Raw genomic sequence first — 21,982 nt, 5'->3', positions numbered from 1 at the left:
CATTACACGCTGGAGCAAAGCAGACGAAGATGGTCCTCTTTCCTGAGTCACATACTTTGTGGAGGGGGGGCAGAGGAGCTGTGTGTCCTGGTCAACCAATGCAGCCTGGTTAACTTTCTCATTCCCAACCAGAACTGACACAGAAATGGGCGGGCCAAAGGGATGGGTTGGAAAAGCAGATCCTGCCCACGCCAAATATTTGTTCGGATTTTCTTAGACACCAAGAAGACACACAGCTTTCATTCCTCTCCACAGTAGTTCCAAACTAAAACATTTGAACATTCCTCTGTCCCCTCACTCTGTTTAATTTTCCTTTTTTTCTTTTTGAACATATTGTGATCTGTGTGTGTGTGTATGCGTGCATGTGTGCATGAGTGTGTGTGTACACAAAATTGCTGATGCATGGCCCTGCCTCGGCAAACCGTAAACTCCGTGAGGGCAGGAACCATCTGTTCTATTCACTGCTACCTTCCCAGTGCCTAGAAGAGTGAGTGAAACCTAAGAACTCATTAAATAAATATTGGTGGAAATGAATGAATGAATGATTGAAGAATGAATGAGCCTGTAAAGATTGATGGTGTTAACTTCGCTGAAAATCTGACTGAGAAAACCAGTTGTTTTCCTGTAACAAACAGTGCCGCTTTTAGCCTCTGGGATGTTCATATGAGGAAACTCATTATGACATTAACTTTCCTTTCGGTGACATAATAAAAATGTAGCTGAACTATGAGTTGTGGGGTGTTTGTATTGGTGTTGCAGTTAGGAAGTTAGTAATTCCTGGAAATGTTGGTAATTCAGGGAAAGTGTACTGAAGACCTTAGCCAGATAAAAGCAGCCAGCCTAAAAGGCAAGCTATTAGGCAATGACACTGGGAAAAAAATAGTCATGTTCGAAAGATCATCGCTTGCAGTCAGAAATAGATCTATTAAAGAGGTAATGAATGGGCCACAAAAGCTGAAAAGAGACTTCGTACAGATGAAGGAATGGAGCCTGTTCGCTATAAGAAATAGAGACCCAGAGAAAGAGAGAAAGCAGCCCCTGGAGCCATCCAGCAGAACCAAATAGAAACAGAATTTGGAATAAAATAATAATATCAACAAAACCCATTTAAGATACAAGAATGCAATGGAGAAAAAATTGAACATGTTAAATGCAAGATTAAAATGTAAATGAGAAAATCTATAAAGAAAGCAGATTTCCAAAAGATTCGATAAGTAGGGCCCTGGTCAATAGCTGAACGCGATGCTCTTCTTCAGGGCCCCCACCTCAGCTCCGCACCCACAGGAACCCCGGTTTGGGTGACTTCCTAGGGACATTGAGCTGATGTGTGCAGATGGGAAGATGAGCTGAAGAAAAGGAGAGAGGATAAAAGCAGATGAAGATGAAGCTCAAAAATGTATCCCCTGCAGGAAATGTAAATGAGAGCAGTTTTCAATCTAGCAAATGAAATTGTTCCTTCAACATGTATTTTTAGGTGGGAAAGATGAGGTAACGGTGACCTGTCAGAACCCTTTCATGAGCAGGGATCCCTATTCCCAGAGGCGCCGCCATGGGCGTGACTGGGTGGCCCAGACGGTGCCAGGTTGGGAGGGAATCCTCACCTGGACCTCAAACGGTGGGCGGACTTGCTTGCCCGGCTGGACAGAAAGCAGTGGAAACACTGTCGGAGGGGAAGAATCGATTCAAACAGGAGCCGTCTGCATTGGCAGATGAGGAAAGGGGCTGAAGCGCGGCTGTTCCTGAAATTGGCGGTGTGTCGGTTTCCATCAAAACTAAGTTCCAGTTACAAGTCAGACCCTATGAGGAAAGAAATGTAATTCTTCAGAGCGAAATTCTTAAGCTTAATTCTAAATTCTTTTTACACCCAAACCATTTTTGTAGGCTTATCTTTTGGAAATCTACATCACTCTTTTTCCCTGCCTTCTCCAGCTCAAGACTATCTATCAAACGTCCCATAGCCTTTCCCTGGGAGTTAGGGTCTTCGTCATGAATCTTAGTTGTGACAGCATGCCAGATGGACACATTACTGTCCCCACACCTGTCGGAGTGTCTGATTCTGTGGCCCTTTATGCAATGGAAAATAGTCATTATCGACTTTATGCAAGTTCATTTTTAAGTTTGGGAGGCTTTTTAGCATAGTGCCATTTTTTTTTCTTTCTTTTGCTCTTGGAGTTGTACTCAGAGATGTCTCTTTCCCTTGTAATTTTCTGTTTCCAGACCTCGTGAACTTAAAAACTAGACCATTGATTTTTTTTAATTTTATTTTATTATCTTATGTTAGTCACCATACAGTACATCATTAGTTTTTGATGTAGTGATCTTAATCGTGTGTAGATTAAAAGCAAACAAGGGCAGAGGGAGAGTCTAACAATGTCTTTCTTATAGTGACATTCTAGTGTTTGGACTAGTATGGACTTTGGGACTCAATTTTGACTACCAGAGAACATGGGCTTCCTGGTGCTCAACTATATTGTCACGAGATAACTGAGTTACTGAAAAGTGCTATGTCATATGTTTACTTTTGAAAATCATTCTGACAAAAGGCTATGGTTTGTTATGAATTAATTAGGGTAGGATGAAGAGTTATTAAAACAGCGGATCTTGTTTAAGGACGCTTACCCCATTAAATGTTACTGTGTCTCCGTCTGCCCAGCGGATGGGGTTGAAGCAGGAGTGATGGGCCCCCTCCCCTTGAATCTCCTTCAGTGTTGGCACGGGGCTCTGCTGGGCTAGGCTAGTTCCAGCTCGCTAATGCTATGCAGACTTTTGTACTCACAAGGATGTCTGGCTTTGAAGTACAGGGGACTAAGGTTTTTTTCTGACAGCAGTGACTTGGTACTTTGGCCATTTAAATGGAATATTCGTCTGAGAGACATTCTGGGTATCTGGATTTCGGCTCTCTGGTTCAAAATGCAACGTTGCAGGCGGCCTGCCAGAGGTCGCCCTTATGACAAATCCTCTCACTGTGGTTAATGACTTTTGGGCCCCAGAGTCTTATAATTATGGATCCAATCTTGCAATTTTATATTACATCAACCTGATCGTGCTGTCTTTTGAAATGGATTAAATCCTGAGGAAAACTAAAGAGAATGAAAGATTGCCTTTCACCTAGACTTTCTTGGTTTATATTCCAGTTTCCAGGCCTATGGCACAATGCCCTTGATAACATTAGGAAGCTATCTCATGGAGACCTTATGTCCCTCTGTAAGTTGGCCTTGGGAGGCTTCCCACTTCCAAAAAGACACCTGCACTGAGCCAGAAGCAGGTAAAGCAGAGGAATGACCAGCACTTCATTGGCATCACCTGATTTTGAATGTGTCCAATTAGAATAAGTCGTGCCTTTTAGGGAGCTGCTTGGAGAGCCATTTAACTAATGACTCTAGCTTGCAAATACCGCACCCTCTTCCTTTAAAGATTCTAACTCCGGATTCTTCCCCAAGAGCTCCCTCCCTATGAATCACTTCAAGATGTACAGAAATAAAGTAAGCTGTCACTTTAGGTAGTTATTTAAGGAGATCTATTGAGTATTATCTGTGTGAAGAACTCTGTATTAGACCAGGAGGTGACAGTCTTGTTGGGAAATTTTCAGGGGATACATTTAGCAGAATATATGGTTCGGTCACAGGGCCACACCTGGGATAAACTGTGGAACCAACTGATAATCACTTCACTTGTCCACTGTCTTCCGAGTCTGTCTTAGGTAATGTAGGATGACCAGTGCCAAAGAGCATGAATTAAATGTTTAAATCTTATAATACGTACTTATCAGTGAAGGGTGGCCTGGTGCAGGTAGGTTTTGTGGACATGGATGTAGACATGGTTCTGAAAGGACAAGAGAGTTAGATGAGCAGAAAAGAGTGGGAAGGAGGCACAAGGGAGAACAGTGTGCCGACAAGGCCGTCAGTACGACTCAGGCACTGGCTTCAGGCAATCTACAGAAGGCTGTCAAAAGCAGGCCGTGTGTTCGAGGCTGGATGATGATTAAGAGCCACTGAAAATCTTGAGCAGAAAAATGGTATATTAAAGCCATGGGGAAGAAAGTAAAATGAATGAAAGAAAGTCAGCAAAGGGGTTGCTATAATCATCAAGCCTTAAATCTCCCAAGGGCCTGGACTAGGATGGAGCTCATAAGAATGCAGAAGAAATGGAACACTATACCTAAGACATATTTTATTGTTATAACGTGAGAGACCGTAAAGTTTAGTGGTAGTTGAGTTATGGGAAGACCCTCCAGATGTAAGGTGCCCCTCACCTGTATGGCAGGTTAAATGGAATAGAGAGGAAGGGGCTTGGGCAAGAGGAGGAAAGAGGAGGGAGAAACCTATACCCTACATGAGGACAGGTTTGTCATTCAATAAAATAAATACAATTTTTGCTTGGCTTCCTCAGAATTTTGCTTGGGATAGAAAGAAGGGAGGAGAAGCCTTGAATTTATTTGTCATTTTGAGAAAAGTATTCGGCTTTCCTGGATCTAGGACTTTTTTCTCTTTTATTATCAAAGATACACCACCATCCTCTTGATATCCAAACCAGCATCCAAACTAGAAACTCACTTTTTTCTTCACTCTCTTCCTTAATCTGTGTATCCAGTCATCCAGAACTAGATGTTCTTCCTTTAAAAAAAAGTCTACTTTATCCTCCTCCTGTCCTTAGCACTTCTGATGCCTCTGTCCTAACCACGTTTAACTCTTACCATTTCTTTCACTGAAGAAAGAAACGTGTCCTACCTGACCATCTCACAAGTACCTAGGTAAAGGAGGTGGTGCGTGTTAGGGTTTGACATGCCAAAGTATAGTACAAAGTGGAAAGATGTGAAATTTCATTTACGGATAAAATTTGTTTTCTCTCTCAAAATAATTGATTCTCTTGCACTCTGAACGGAGACCACTTACTGGGGACTCTGACAACTGCCTCGATTCAAGATCTAATCCAAATAGGGAAGCTGCACATTTCATGACGGGTGAGAAGAAGCATCCTAACTTGAACTGAAGGGTGGCACGAGTGAAGAGTTAAACCTACACCTTGATGCTGTCTCTCTCTGTCAAATACATAAATAAAATCTTAAAAAAAAAAAAAACCTACACCTTGAATGGCATAGATGGGGCACTGCCTGAGCCTTTTACCTTTCAAGAGGAACATCTCTTTCAGGGGCAAGAGCCAGTTGGGTTTCTGAAACTTCTGGGCTCATGGAAAAGTCTGGAAGCCACCACTCCCAGAGTCTTTTCCATTATTAGAATAAAGCACAGAGAGCTCCTGGCCATTAGGAAAACCAGAACAAGAAATCACTTTTTTTCCCCCACATACATTTCCTTAGTCCATTTCCCTGGGACATAAAAAAGAAGCAAAAAACATCTTACTTAAATGCTCTAGGATTTCTCAGCTGTATTGCATGCTACTAAGGTAATTTACCTAAAGCAATGTGGTAACCAGAAGCACTTTGAGATTATCAAACATGGCATAATGCAAACTTAATGTAATCAAAATAATTAAATTCTGACAGTATTCCTAAAGAATAAGGCCAAGTTAGAACATGAAGTGCAGCATTCTTGATACAATTCGTATCCTTATGTTTATGTTTTAAAACAGCCAGTCCAGATATTTATGATGTTATTTTCAGCCAATAAGAACATCTATCCTATTTTTCAGCTTCTCCAGTTGGCAACGGTTATATCAAGCCTCCAGTTCCACCTGTTTCTGGCACACAAAGAGAGAAAGGGCCGCCAACCATGTTACCCATCAATGTGGACCCAGACAGCAAACCCGGAGAATATATTCTCAAGAGTTTATTTGTCAACTTCACCACTCAGGCTGAGCGTAAGATTCGTATCATCATGGCAGAACCTCTGGTGAGTACGTGCCACGACACCCTTTCAAATTCATCTTTACACTAAATATTGTAGATTTTACAGCTCCAAGAAAAGATGGATTTCCCAAAGTGTTTTTGATACCATAGGTAATTTTTTAAAAGGTTGTAATTAAGTTTCCTGATTTAAGAAAAAAAAATGAGAGTCAAGGGCTTCAAAACAATCCTTGGCAAATACATTTAAGTAGCATGCTTCACTACTACATTTAAGACTAATAAGCATAATTTAGCAATAAGTATGAATCCTAGAAAACTTGTGTCCAGGGTTTCTGCTATGTATATATACTTTAGTGAAAATCCTTTGTCTGTTTTTAAAGTAAATGAGAAAAAATATCATTCTTCAAGTGGCTGCCTGGACTCCCAGTTTGAGAACATATGGTCTCAGTGATCTATTGTCTGAGGAAGTTATTTGGTGAGTCATTCAGAAACACCTCTTTGTTTTCTGAAAATCGGAGGACAGGAAATTCTCGGCTCACTTACCTTTAGGTCTCTTATTAGACAGATAATGTCCTTGGACGTCAGTATCTTTCTTTGCAGATGATTCTGCTACAAAATAAGGCATGTGTTTCAGCCTTATGTGAATTGCTCTAACAAGGGCTCTACAGACAGAGTCCTGAATCTCAAAACAGTCAGGAAGGAAGAAAAGTCCAATTGGTAGATTCAGATTACTTGTTTTCTGACCTTCGCGGGACATACACAATAAGAGAAAAGAAAGGAACTCAGAATGACACAGCTTTTTCTCTGAAGCTCGGCTTTCTACCTCTTGAGAGGATCCTGGGGCATGACAAGATGATGTGAGGTTGGCTTTACCGCACCAGGGCTTAAAATAATTGAATATAATACTATTGAACCCACAAAGCAAGTCTTTAAAAAAATACGTAATGGATGATGCTCAACATCATCTCTTAAAAATAACCTTTGTGGGGCGCCCGGGTGGCTCAGTTGGTTAAGCGTCGGACTCTTGGTTTTGGCGCAGGTCATGATCTCAGGGTCGTGAGATCGAGCCCCACGTTGGGCCCTGCGCTCAGCACGGAGTCTGCTTGCGATTCTCTTCCTCTCCCTCTGCTCCTAGCTGTACCCACTCTTTCTCTCTTAAAAAAAAAAAAAAAAAGGAAAAATGACCTTTGTAAGAATCACAATTTAAGGTTTGGGTTCAAGAATGTTAAATATGTGGTTGCCTGAAAGTTACAAATTTTGCATTTTAAAGTTCTTATTTAGAGGAATGCCTGGGTGGCTCAGTCAGTTAAGCATCTGCCTTCTGTTCACATCATGACCCCAGGGTCCTGGGATCAAGCCCCGCATCGGGCTCCCTGCTCCGCGGGAAGCCTGCTTCTCCCTCTCCCACTCCCGCTGCTTATGCTCTCTCTCTCTCTCTCTCTCTGACAAATAAATAAATAAATAAACAACGCTTTTATTAAACCAATGGAGGTTATCTTTATGGATTCTAGCTTCCTATTTTATAGAACGCTTCTTGGTTTTATAGTTTTAATCCTTTAAATTAAACCTTATGACAATACCTTTTCCCTATTCACTTATTTTTTTTTAATTTTTCTGCTACTCTTACTGCTAATAATAATAGCTAATATTCCTGGAGTAAGTACTATGTGCCAGTCACTGGGCTTAATTTATTATGTCCTTTAATCTTCACAGTGACCTTAGGTAGGTAGTATTTATATCCCCATTTACAGATGGGAAATGTTGGCACACAGAGGGCAAAGTAATTGCCCAAGGTCGCACGGTGTTGACTTGAACTCAGGCTGGATGCCTTCAGAGCCCACCTCTGAACTCTCTACATTCTGTTGCCAGTCTTTACATGGTCATCCTCATCTGCAGATACCTTCTTTAATGTTTTAAAACAAACCAATGCAGGGCTGTCCTATAACTTGAATCGGCCAAAAATCCAGTACTCAAGTTCTCATTGCTCCAAATTGTGCTGATTCTTGGAACCCTCCAAACACCTCGAGAGATGCAGAGGCTGTACAGCCTGTCTCCCCTGGGGGAGGGTGAGAAGCCACCTTGCTCCAAAGGTCATGGGGGAGTTTAAGGAGCAGAGAGTGGGAAGCCCCAAAGAAGAGTTCTTTCACTTCTTAACAGTGGCAGATCAGGGTTCTCTGAAATTGCCGTGGTGATTTGCCCTAAGGAATAGGGAGGTTCTACAAAAGTTGAAAGAGATGCTGAAAAGGCTAGGCCCTGACACCTTCTGAGCCATCCGTCTTTCCAAAATAATAGTTTATATGTCATTATTTGAGAATTTACGAAGTAAAATAGTTTGGGTTTAACTTTCTCATCATTACTAGCTCGGAATTTGTATGCGTAGCATTTTCTTCTTGGAGTAAACAGTATGTCTGAACAACTAATATGTGCCACAGCATTCTTTTAATTAGAGGTAGGCATTTTTGTTCCTTTCAGTGAGAAAACTTAAATGTCCCCAAACAAGAAAAATGGAAAAGAAACAGTGTAAGTCCTGTTCATCAGCAAATCTTCATGGTGCGCCGAGGATGAGAGTCCACTAGATGCTGAGGGCCAAGTACATGAACATTATGTTTTTAGCTCAAGAAATGTATCAATCAATTTTTAGTATTGTTGCTTTTTATAAAAAGGGACTATTTATTCCCCTTGTATCTTTTGGCAGAGATACAAGCTTCTGTGCCATCTGCATTTTTGGTCTGCTGGAAAATGCTTAGTAATTTTTGTCCTTATATTTGCTTACTTATGAGACAATAAGTGTGAGTAGATTCTGTGGCTTGCTACTGGATTCAAAAGATGTTAATGTGCATTTGGCATTTTGTTCTGTAGCCATAATAAGAGGTGTTATTTTTGATGTATGTATAATATGGTTAAAGTGAATTCCAATAAATGTCCCTTACTATTTTTATTGCTGAGTTAGGTCTATGTGAAAGACACTGAATCCTTTAAAAGCCTGAGTTTATGTAGGTTTGTATTAAATCACAAAATTGTATTTTATTATCTTTGGTGTATTAAAATGTGTATGGGAGTAGTAAGGATAATTTTCAAAAAGCTGGAAGTATAGATTTATTAGCTGTGGCAATCCTCCGGAATCTGTACTTTTCAGTTTACTTTTAAAAGACCAAATTCTTGGGGCACCTGGGTGGCTCAGTCGTTGAGTGTCTGCCTTCAGCTCAGGTCATGATCCCAGGGTCCTGGGGTCGAGCCCCGCATCGGGCTCCCTGCTCCGCGGGAAGCCTGCTTCTCCCCCTCCCACTCCCCCGGCTTTTGTTCCCTCTCTTGCTGTGTCTCTCTCTGGCAAATAAATAAATAAAATCTTAAAAAAAAAAAAGACTAAATTCTTCAAAATTCCACATCAATTAGACAGTTACACAAAATATTAAAGTTGTATTTGTGAATTTCTAAAATCCAAATAGCTAACTTTAATGATAAAAAAAAAGGACAGGAAATAAAGATGTTCTACCAAAATTAAATTTTAGATTTTTTTTCTTTGTAAACATCTTTTACTGGGTTAACAGTATTGTTCTTTTTGCTCAGAAGATGCTCAGGTCATATTTATTGATATTTATGGATTAATCAATAATTGTATTCTACTTTTATTGCTTCATGGGCTTAGTTGATAGCATTTGCTCTTATCCAGTCTTACCATTATTTTACCTTTCCCAAGCAAAGTGTTTTAAACAAGCTAAATTGGGTCATCTGTGGCTTTTTTTAATATTTTTATTTCAAATCAGAAAAGTATAGAAAATAATACAATGGATGCTTATTCCTTTTGCCTCCTACTCTTTCCCTCTGTTTAAATTTTCTTCTTCCCAAAATATGTTTTTTGTAGTTCTTTAAATAAGAATCAGTGGGTGGTAAATCACTTGGTCTTGTTTATCTAAGAGGTCTTTATTTCTCCCTCAGCAGTCCGTGGTAGTTCAGCTGGGAATAGAATTCTAGTTTGACATTTATACCCCTGCCTAGACTTCTGGCGATATATTTCACTATGTTCCCACTAACATTGCTATGGCAAAGTCTTTGGCTGATTTGTTATTTCTGGATGATTGATTTTGTTCCCTATTTGCTTTTCTGGTTTTTCTCTTTGTCTGTAGTGTTCTTCAGTTTCACTACACTCTGGATGTGGAGTAATTTTTATTTTCTTTTTTGAGACTCCCATGCTTCTTGAATTGAGGGTTTATATCTTCTATCAATTCTGGAAAATTCTTAGCCATTAATTACTTGAATATTGCCATTCCTCCACTTTCCCTCTTTTTCTGGTATTCCTATTAGATGTATTTTGGACCTTATGCTCTATTTCATCTTTTTTACCCTTCTTTTATTATTTCTGCCTCTTGTCTCTTGCTACTGCACTCTGAGTAATTTTCTCGGGTCCATCCTCAATTAACACTCTCTTGGGCTGTGTCTAATCAGTTGTTTAACTTGCCTATTAAGAATTATAATTTTGGGGCACCTGGGTGGCTCAGTTGGTTAAGCGACAGTCTTCGGCTCAGGTCATGATCCTGGAGTCCCTGGATCGAGTCCCTCATCGGGCTCCCTGCTCAGCAGGGAGTCTGCCTTCTCCCTCTAACCCTCCCCCCTTCATGTGCTCTCTCTCTCATTCCCTCCCTCTCTCAAATAAATAAAATCTTTAAAAAAAAGAATTATAATTTTGGTGACTGTTTTTCATTTTTGGAAGTGCTCTGGTTCTCTTTTAAAATCTAGTTAGGGGGCGCCTGGGTGGCTCAGTTGGTTAAGCATCTGCCTTCTGCTCAGGTCATGATCCCACCATCCCAGGATTTACCCCCATATCGGGCTCTCTGCTCAGTGGGGAGTCTGCTTCTCCCTCTCCCTCTGCTTGTGCTCTCACTCTCTCTCTCAAATAAATAAATAAAATCTTTAAAAAATAAATTAAAAAATAAAAATAAAATCTAGTTAGGTGTATTTTGTTCCTTTCTTAAGTTTATGATTTCTATTTTATGTCTTTGATCACCTTAAACTACATTTTTTGTGTCCTCTTTTAGATTACCTCCAGAGTTATCACTATCTGGGGCCAAATATTATGTTGGCTTGGGAGTTTATGCACCTAAAAGGTGATACAGGTAAACCCCAAATTCATGTAAGACTTGGGACTCTGATTTCAAATTTTCAGGGAAGATGTTGTTGCTATTTTTACCCAAACCCAGGCAGGGACCATTGGAATATCTTTTTATCTTCCTGTGCCAGTGGATAGATTTTTCTCTATGCATTGTTTCGTTTTTGGCACCAGACTTTCTGTAAGTGTCTTATTTCCAGTGTCCCACCTCTCAAGGCCCACAGCTTTGTTTCCTGTCCCCAAGTGGGCAACAAAGAAGGCCTCCAGGGTAATGAGACCAATAGTCCTCTCCCTGTGCAGCCACTTCGTCACCTCATGTCTTCTTTCTTTTCATTTCCCTTTTCCTTTCTGGTGAACTTATTTCTGCATTAAAAAAAAAATACATTTCTTTCAATATTTCCAAGTGTTTATAGCATGTGAGATTTTAGCTTCCTTAGTCCCTTTTCCTGCCAGTCTTCTGCAGAATTTTTGGTTTGCTTCTCGTGCAGATAAGGCCAGGGTGGGCCTCTGCACTGTGAGGCTCATTGCAAGCAGAAGTTCCATGGCAAGGCGGAGTGGCTTCGAAGTACATGAAAGGAAGAGTGAGGGTATTGTCACCCATTCCTCTTCTGATCCTGTCTGATGAATCTTCCCTAAATACAACCCTGTCCCTTTCATTTCCTTGTTCAAAACCTTTATTTCACACCCTGCACTCCTTGAGTTGGCTACAGTCTGTCTTACTTCCTGACCCTGCACCTTTACCAAACCATGTTTCAAGTCCATGCTTGCCTGCCACGGTGCATTTCCGCATGCTGCCTCCTTCCTGCCTCTTCCTGCCTGTCTTTTAGCCTATGTTCCAAGGTCCCGCTCAAGTACCTCATCATCTGAAAAAGTTTACTTGATTTCTTCCCTGCTGACTCCATACAGCTATGTAGATGTGAATATACACACCTCTAAATCTCTATCTGAAGCACTGTCTCATTCCCTCAAGCAAACTGTACCATGTTTATTGAACTAGAGTATTAGAATAGGCTAGAATAGAAAATATCAGAGTAGGGCTGCCTGGGTGGCTCAGTCGGTTAAGCATCTGCTTTCAGCTCAGGTCATGATCCCAGGGTCCTGGATGGAGCCCAGCATCAGGCTCCCTGCTCAGTGGGGAGCCTGCTTCTCCCTCTCCCTCTGCTGCTCCCCCTACTTGTGCTCTCTCTGTCAAATAAAAATAAATAAATCTTAATAAAAAACTTTTAAAAAGAAAGAAAAGAAAATATCAGAGTACATTATAGGTTTTAAGGGTAAATAACGCTTTACAAAACTTTGAGTCACATGTATGTATATCAGACCATAGTGTAAAATACATATTTTCATGGCAGGTGGGTGGGAGATAGATTTTTTAAAGTTGAAGAAACACTATACTAGACAGTAAGTTCCTTAGAGGCAATAACTGTCTGATTCATCTTTAGCACACACACACACACACACACACACACACACACACACGCACGCACACCGCATGTCCCCATGTCTAGGACTCTGCTTTATATACAATAGACAGTAAAGGGTTTTTCAATAAATGAATGAATGACTATATGATAAATGAGTGAATGGATAGATGGATGAATAGATGAAACAATATAGTAGCTTAAAAGGAATGTCTTTGTAGGAAACTGTGCTTCTGAGGGTCATCTTGCCAACCTCTAAACTGATAATGGATTTTGTTTTGTCCTTTGTACTCCCCAGCAGATGATGCCTCGTATCTGCTGAGTACAAGAGATACTGATTCTCAGCCTTCTGCCTCGGGGCATCTAAGGATACCTCATTATTCATTGATATGGTCATCTGCTCCCTTCTTCACCTTAGCAATATGTGAAGAGGAGAGTCAGGTTGACTCTAAGCAGTTGGACAGTCTCAGAATGTATGTTCTCATTATCTCTGAGTCTCTCCATTTATATGGCATCTGTCACTGTAGTCACAGGCAATTACCTTCTCAATAAACTCTTCCAAAAACAAGACTCTTCAGCTTATCAAAATCAAGAGCACCCATAATCTTGACTTTGTAGATTTAATGGACAAGAACGGATAAAGGTAAAGACAAAACAACTTTTTATTCAGTCTGATCTGAATTTGAATCCTGATTCAACCTCTTTAGTGTCGTGTGGCCTTGAGCCAGCCAGTCAATCTCCCTTTTTTCTCATTTGCAAAATTGGAGTAGCAGAACCTAGCACACAGAGCAGTTGAGAGGGTTAGAGGTAATGTGTGGAGCTCCTGCTGTAATCCTTAGCACCTACTAAGTGCTCAGTCATCATCATTGTTGTCGTCATCACTCAAGAATAGGTATCAACTAACCAAATCTGGTATATTTCTTTGAAGTCAGCCTGGTGCTTCCTCGCTTTGCGTTTGTTCAAAAGGAATGGAGGCTTGAGCAGGACAGTTGGATGTCTGCCGTTGGCCATTCACTGTTGCTGTCAAATGGTTGTTCTGAACTCTGCCATGGCTCTGAGAAAGACACAGCCAAAGCTGGTTTAAGCAGACCTGGTCTGGATCCTGTAGGGACTTGTGCTCTGGGAGGTGACAGAAGCAAGCAAATAAAAGTATACAAGAGAGGACAGCACTCCCACAATCTCACTGTATCTCCAGCAAAATATCTGAGGCTTACCCGTGTATAAACTGGGAAAACCTAGAGAGTGAGTCCACACAGAATGGTTTTCAAAAGCTTTCTAAGAAGAAATGTCCTGGGTTCTTGAGGGTAGGGGTCTCAGAAACAAGTAGGAACATCTTCATGCCGGGCCACACTGGGAAGCCAGTGGCCCAAAATATGAAAGGCTGTATTATTCAACTAAATAAAGCAAGTTCAGAAAATTTCAAGAATTTTCTTTTTCTCATTCATGTGTTTACATTTATTGACAACCTCAGAGGGAGAAATATTTAATTTTCTTGAAGTGAGTCATCAGTTCAAACTGATTTTCTTTTCCCCCCATTTTATTGAGATATAATTGACATGATATACATGATATAATATAATATAAATATAAAGACACATGATATAATGTAACATGTGAGTTTTAGATGAATTCATTTTAGGCGGATTAGTATTAGTTATCGGTATATAACATGATTTGAAATATGTACTTATTGCAAAATGATTACCACAGGGCGCCTGGGTGGCTCAGTTGGTTAAGCGACTGCCTTCGGCTCAGGTCATGATCCTGGAGTCCCGGGATGGAGTCCCGCATCGGGCTCCCTGCTCAGCGGGGAGTCTGCTTCTCCCTCTGACCCTCCCCACTCTCATGTGCTCTCTCTCTCTCTCTCTCATTCTGTCTCAAATAAATAAATAAAATCTTTTAAAAAAATGTTTACCACAATAAATGTAGTAGCATCCATTACCACACAGTTACTATTTTTTTCTTATGATGAGAACTTCTAAGATGTACGTTCTTATCAACTTTCAAATATACAATACAGGGTTGTCACTAGAGTTGCCATGCTGTACATTATATCCCCAGGACTTATTTATATTATAAGTGGAAGTTATAACTTCCAAGAATTTTCAGCCACACTCGTGAGGCAGCCTCTTCTGTCTGCCCTCCTTCCCCTAATTTAGCCCACAAACAAGAAACTTGATTTTACTAGCCTGTGCTTCTAACAAAGCATTTAAGTATGACCCATCATTGTCTTCTTTTCAATGAAATGTTGACAACCAGGCACAGATTTAGTTCTAATGTATATAATAAATACAAGCATCAATTCTCCACATCTCTGGATGTATTAAGTCACATCTTGGCGAATCCACCCTGGTTTAAGCTTCCAGTATCCTTACAAGGAACTGCAGGAGAAATTAAATCAGGTATTGGGCCAGGGGTTTCATCTAGATCTATAGTCTATTGGCATAAAATGTCAACAAGAAAAACAAGAAATTCTAATTTTCCTAAGACTTAGAAAGCAAGTAATTTTTTCTCTACTTTGATTGAAACCTGGAAAAGGAAAAGATCTGCCTACAACTTCAAAAGAAGAAAACACATCTAACTTTCATCTTGTCCTCTAGCAGAGCCTGTGACTGAGCGAGAGGGCGGTGCTTGCCTTCCTCTCATGTTCTGATATTTAAAAACCCTTTTCTGATGAACAGTGATATGAAAATGGGAGAGTTTATCATTGGGATTGCTTGAGCCTCGATAGCCCCTGCTCACAAAATAGTTAATGGGCAAGACACAGGCAAGATCCTCCAGATGTTATCACTGGGTTGAGCTTGGAGCACAGATGTAGGGTGATAGACACTTACTCATAGTGATGCTAACTGTGTTGTTCTGGAATGGAGACTTCATAACATAACATGCTCTAGCAGGTTTGCTAACCTAAAACAAACAAGGCAATTTCTGTTGTAATGTAAGTCTAAAAGTAAACTAGAAGAAGCACAAAATATTTTCTTGTTGTGCAAGTCTTTGAAGAATAAAGGATGCCGGGCTATCTTGCACCACACACCATGAATCTGGAATGAAATATGTCATGCCTTAAGACCAAACCTGTGTGAATACCAGTCATGGGCAGCTGGCACCAACGTTGAAAGGCCAGGCAATTAGCTGATGACAGCATTACTGCACGCTAATGGTGTTCTAGGTTCCTGCAGCAACGTCTGTTGACAAATCTTTGTTCCTCGGCCCGGCATCTCAGGCTTTCAGCTCCTCCTGGGTGCTGAGGTCACGGTGTTGGCGTCAGGACAGTGCTCCCGTTAACTCTGAAGGTAGGCAGGATGTTGCACTGTAACAGTAACACACTGGTAGCCTGCCACCAACAAACTAGGTATGATGAGTTGTTTGTTCTAGCAGTTTTAATGAATTCGACTGTGGCTCTAAGTAACCAAGGCCTTTGGCAAGTGAAATGCACACTCACCCTAGCTTCCTCTTATGTTTTGGACTGGATCCGATGAGTTAACAGACCAAGGTTAGGATACAATCTATTTGTAGTTACAAAAGAGCTTGTGTTTTCACCTCTAGCACATACAGAGATTGAACAGTTGGCCATAATCCTGTATTTCACCTCTTTAGATAATCGGAGTTATCTGCAGACTGCTCAATATCAGAAAATATCAGATCTTTTCATCAGGAACCTTTTCAATATTTAAGGAATTTGTGAATTAGGAAATCATGCTGTACTGACTGAAAGATAGAATTACTGCCTCTAATTAACTTTGGATCTTTATTTATTGGATCGGTATATTAGTCATGCCTGTAGCCTGATAGCTAGTCACTAACCTCAACCATGTTATATTTCATGATATTTCACCGTGCCCAAATTTGCAAGATGGTGGGTTTTCTGTACTGTTGTATATGCCTATCTTCCTATCCTAACCAAATGTTACATGTCTGATGACTAAGGATGTGTAAATAGCAGAATACCAGCTTTAATGCCTCTCTGCATCAAATCCTCCCTGTGGATTTGAGTCGGCTTCCCAGAAGGACAAGCAGCTAGTGCTTTTAGCCACACTCCTCTTTAAACAGAGGCCTCTCTTGCTTCAATAAATCTAATAAGGGAAATTGAAAAAGAATGAAAATAATTTCTAGATTGAGTTCCCTATTGAGTGTAGTGATAGAATCAAACTAATGTTGTCCTGAAAGGAGACTAAGAAACCATTCTGGTCAGGTGAGAAATACTTACATTAGACTTGACAAAGTACTAGCTCATTGTCCAAATTATAAATAAATAACTTTAAAAATAATGATTTCTTAGCAAAGCACCTCAGCCTGGCACCGCTTACTTAATCCATAAAGGCATCCGCCAGAAATCTGGAAACTCACCCTACACAGAAACAAAATAGTATTAGGAGTTAAAGCCCAGGGATAATAGTTGAAAGGTTTCATTTAGCTGCTGAATGAAGTGATCTTTCAGATGAGCTCACAAACTCCCATTTTTCTATACACTGTTCAAATTAAATTGTGTTTTCCTTATTATGAGTATTCTTGGGATCATAGAGACCAAACGATTTCTTTTGTGGTTGTTAAGTAGGATTTCTTGGCAGTAAAATGAAATTTAATGCACCGTGATAGTAAAATTTCAACTGAAACTTACAGCAAATAAACCATATGCAAAGTATTATGAAGTAATAAAAAAAACCCTAAGGGCTTTTTCCTTGAACTTCACAGTATTCAATTCAGTTCATCCATGGGTAGGACCTTAATTTTTATGTCCAGTGACTTTATGAGAAAATTACTAAAGTTTCTTCTTCTTGAGAATACAAAACCAGGGGAAGGTCGTTCCTCAAGTTATTTTCAGTCTGGTTCTTTCAGATTATATGCTTCTTTTTACTATTTATGGAGATTTCATTTTAGCACAAAAGAATATTTGAAAATATAGCATCATGTTTTAAAGTAACAGGAAAGGCCAATAAAAATAAGTTCAATAATATGACATAGTAATGAGCACTAGAGGCCCATCTGGACATTCACTATGATATAATATCTCTATGTTTCCACATAGCATTTTGCATTTTGACATTCCTGAAAGTGTGATTAATACGGTTTTAGGCAGCAGCGGGCTTTACTGTAGCAATTTAGTAATTTTAACCAGCAGAAGTCTGGATTTCCACAGGTCATATTAAGAATAATAAGACACATTTTATTAGATATTTTTGATTGTTGCTGACTTATAGATCTTGTACTCTCTGGCTTAAACGATTTTGTAAAATACAGTATTCCATTTGATGGTACTTCCTGATGCCTTTGGGGATTTCTACTCAATTCATAAGTTGTAATCACATTAAGTGGGGCTGGAATATTCTAGTAGGCTTTTCCAAGATGATTCAGTCGCTGAGCCCAGGAATCAAAGACCACAAAAAGGAAGTCAAGTACCATCATCTTTAACTATTTTTGATTGACCTGAAATGGATGTATTGCTTTTTAGTGAGATATATTCACATACCATAAAATTCACCCTTTCAAAGAGAGCAATTCAATCAGTATTCACAGGTTGTATAGCTTTCGCCTCTATCTAGTTCCAGAACATTGTCTTTTAATAGCACTTTAAAAGATAGATAGGTAAGTAGATTTTGACCTACCTATTTTTCTATTCTTTATCCCCAGAGTTTGCCTTTTATTTTACCAGAAAAACCAAACCTTTTTTTCCTTAGCTCAAGTAATTGGATCATTTAAATTTTGACTAAGAAGTTTTGTTTGGCTGCACAAATTGGGGTATGCAATGAATTTTATATAATGATAATCATGAAGAAGATCCTGCCTGAAGCATCATGTAGAAATAGCTCATGTAGAAAATAAAACTTCAAGATACTTACGGACAGTAGAACTTCAACAGAAATGAAAATGCTTATCTCTGTGTGTCAAATTCTAATTCCAGAATGGCAGCATTCCTGGTTCACTTGGGGTTTGCTCTAGCTGCTGGGGTTCAGATGATGGCACTGGGTGACCAGATTCCACCTGAGAGGAGACTTGTCTGCAGCACTGAGTGCAATGGTCTCTACTCACCAATGTGAGCTTCTGACCTGTCAGTAACACCCTGAGAAAGTGTGTAGCATGCACTCCTTCCCATCTGAACAGTGCTGTATACGTACCACATTGGTCAGTCAAGGTGTTCTAAGTAAATCCAAATTTGCCCAGTGACCCTGGGATCAGTGTGTCTCACCTCATAAATATCAGCTCTGTGGCTTCATCCACACCCCCCTGCCCAAGATTTCCTGGGATTCCCAGTGGACAGAATAACATATTATGAGCTCCTCAAAGGCAAACAATGCCACACTCATGCTCACGATAGACTAGCTGTAGGAAGAGAGTATGGAAACCAGGCAGTGGCTCCCATTCCTAAAGTGAAATCATTACCATCACAGTGGCCTCCCCTCCTCCATTTGGTCTTCAGGAAAATACAGTGCCATTCAGACAGATTGAGGATTCTTCTTCTCATTCATCCAATGAAGAGTTTTATTTTAAATCAGCATTACAGTAGAGTTTACATACATTAAACTGCAGAGATTTTAAATCTACAGTTGATGAATTTTGGCAAATTCATGCACATGTGTCCACACAACCACAATCCAGATGTAGAACATTTCTGTCATTCCAATGAGTTCTCTTGTGCCCTGTGAAGGTGGACCATATACGACCACCCCTGACCTCAGGCAACTATTGATCTGTGTATAGATTTCCATTTTCTAGAACTTCATATAAATGGAAGCCATACAAAATGTACTCTTTTGGGTCTAGTTTGCTTCACTCAGCATAATGTATTTGAGATGCATCCATTATTTTATTGTTTATCAGTAATTTGTTCATCTTCATTGCTGAGTAGAATTCCGTTTAATGTATAGGCTGCAGTGTGTTTATGTGGTCACATTTTGATGGGCATTTGGGTCAACAAATAGTTTTTGAGTACAATTTTAACCAGCACAAGTCTTGATAGCCACAGATCATGCTAGCAATTATAAGAATGTATGTTTTATAAGGTACTTTTGATAACAGCTTACAGATAGATATATAAATAGATAGTATTTTCCAACTTCCAAGTACAAATGATTGATGCTGTGTATTATACAAAAAGAAAGATGAAGAATGACTACCATTTTTTGCTCATCTGTCATATTTCAGGCACACTAATCTTCACATTAACCCTAGAAGGTGGGGGTAAAAATAATAACAGTTTGTGTTTACATACAGCCAAGCACTGTTCTTAATGCTTGAATAATATTAACCCACCTAATCTTCACATCAACATCATAAGGTGTAGTTACTCTTACTACCCCACTTCACATACAAGGAATTTAAGTAACTAGTCCAAAGAACACAGTCAGCAAGTGGTGGAGCTGACATTCACCATGGACCATCTAACTCTGGGACTCTTCCTCTTAACCCCTAGACCCATGGCCTCCTTCATTTTTAGTCAGAGAGGCTGAACCTGAGAGATTTAATAAGACATACCAAAGGTGGTATAGTTAGGGTTAATACCCCAATTCATAACCTAGTTTGATTGACTCTAAAGTCCAAGCTCTGATCTACTTGGGAAATGATATGTCCATGAATAACTAGGATGACATTGGTTAGGTACACAAGAGCTAGAGAATACCAGAAGAGCTACTGAAGAGTGAAACGGAGCTGTCACTTCTCATAGGAGTCATCGGGAAAAGTGTGGTGAGATAAATGAACCTCGAAGGGCAAATAGGATTTTTTTGGTGAGAGGTGATTTGGTTGGGTCTGAGAAGGGTGTGTGTGTGTGTGTGTGTGTGTGTGTGTGTGATATGTTAGTGGTGACAGAAGAAAATCAGAACATGACTGATTTCAAGTCTCCAAGGACAGCCCTGGAGAATATAAACATTTTCGAAGAAAGACTAGCTAGCCTATGAAGGACACAGAGAAGGGATGCCTAAACAAGTAGGAGAAGAAAACGTGGAGGAATAGGGTGATTCAAGTGAACAAAAGGGAGTCTCATTGCAGCTGAAAGATCTGAAAGAAAACTACTGAAAAATGGCCACCAGATTTGTCATTTAGAAAATCACTGGTGCCTCTAGGGTGAGTGTTTTTAGTGGTGACAGAAGAGATTGCAGGGGATTGAAGAAAGAATGGGGAAGGAAGGGGATACAGGACATATAGACCACTCCTTGAAGAACTAAAGATGAGAAGGGCATAGAAAGAAAACAGTGGGTATGTGGTCAAGGCAGGCACTACAATGAAAAGGTCTAAGCATGTTGATAATAGAGAGAGCCTGCCGAAGGGGGAGGGTGACACTGGGGGGGACTGAGGAGCTGGCTGATGGAGCAGGGTCCCAGACGAGGCAGGGAAAGGTCCATCCACATGCACTGAATGTCCTCTTAATGGACGTAGCATGCACCATTAGTGCAGTGTATTGGGACCAGAAAAAAATCGAAATACCAACAAAATAGAATGTAACCCAGAAACAGATGAGTAAAGGTGATATCTTACATTTCTTGGTAGCTGCCATTGTTTCAAAAAAGGAAAAAAAAATGCCTGTGGGAACTGCTCTTTTGTTCAATTAAAATGAAGATTAACTTTGTAGCTGAATTTAATTGAAGTTTCCCCTCTACTGTTCAAATAATGGATTTGAACTTGGGACTGTTGGACATGGCAAAGAAATAGGCTTCACTGAAATTTACAAAGCCAGCTGCAAATAGGACAGATTCTCTTGAGAGTTTCTAGGTTTGTTTTTTTTAAGTGCCAAAATATTCTTCCAGATTTGAATCTGCCCCTCCTCCCTGCTCATGCTCAAGTGCGCTCTCTCTCTCTCTCTCTCTCTCTCTCTTTCTCACTATCTTGCTATCTCACTCTCTCTCTCTCTCTCTGTGTCAAATAAAAAAATAAAATCTTTAAAAAGTTAATCTTAAATACTGAACAGAATAAGGGGAAACATGGCTGTGTCAGTTTCCACAAGCACCCTTCTTCCACATACCTCCAAGCGTTCCAAGTCCTGCTGATTAGTCTTATCACAAACCCAGTGAGGATGCCATGGGGTGATGTCCCTTTTTACCTGTGGACAAACCAAGACAGACCTCAGGACCGCTCAGTCTCCTGCTATAAGTTCAATGATACTGACAGGAAATCAAAATGACCAGAGTATATCTTCAGGGCAGTTCAGACCCCCTGGGTCCCAGATTGCCCCTCATGTAGGGGGAGTCTTTTGAGGAGAAATAGTCTGGTACTCAGAACTGTGAGTTCTCAGGCTCACTCCTTAGATCTGTCTCCAAAGTTGACTAAAAGCTGCACCAATAATATCTGAAGAGAAAAATATGTATCAAACATAAAGATATTTTGAACCTTGTTTTTCTTTAGTTCAGACTAGGTAGGGTGCCTGCCGCTGTGGGCTCTGGATGAAATGCTTTAGTGGCATTTCAACAGTCGAGTCCATAGCTCCCTGCTCGGAGGAGCTATCAGCACTTGATGGGACAGCTCGCTACCCACTCTCCCCTCCTCGTGTTGTGGAGACCCGAATTGTGGTGGTTCAGTTCTGAAAATTGTTAGCTACTCAGACCAGACATGTGGATTATAAAATTTCACTGCTGATAGCATCAAAATCCTGAGTCAACTATGCCACGACTTGTTCTTATAATCAAAAACACTGTCATGTCAAGACTTGAGAAGGTTGGTGGTGGTTTGTTT

General features: G+C 40.2%; 1 protein-coding gene across 5 annotated transcripts in view; it reads left to right on the top strand.

The window, feature by feature from the left end:
- Window positions 1-21,982, top strand: part of FRY (FRY microtubule binding protein) — a 447,087-nt gene that overhangs the window by 221,085 nt on the left and 204,020 nt on the right. For all 5 annotated transcript variants that reach the window (XM_027589569.2, XM_027589564.2, XM_027589563.2 and 2 more), the window contains one exon: window positions 5,647-5,846. In XM_027589569.2, the coding sequence (XP_027445370.1) occupies window positions 5,727-5,846 (120 nt within the window). In that variant the 5' untranslated portion in view covers window positions 5,647-5,726. The remainder of the gene's footprint in view (window positions 1-5,646; window positions 5,847-21,982) is intronic.

The sequence above is a fragment of the Zalophus californianus genome, chromosome 3 (genome assembly GCF_009762305.2).
Source record: "Zalophus californianus isolate mZalCal1 chromosome 3, mZalCal1.pri.v2, whole genome shotgun sequence".
In the NCBI taxonomy this organism is placed as follows: Eukaryota; Metazoa; Chordata; class Mammalia; order Carnivora; family Otariidae; genus Zalophus; species Zalophus californianus.
This window is presented reverse-complemented; position numbering and strand designations above follow the sequence as displayed.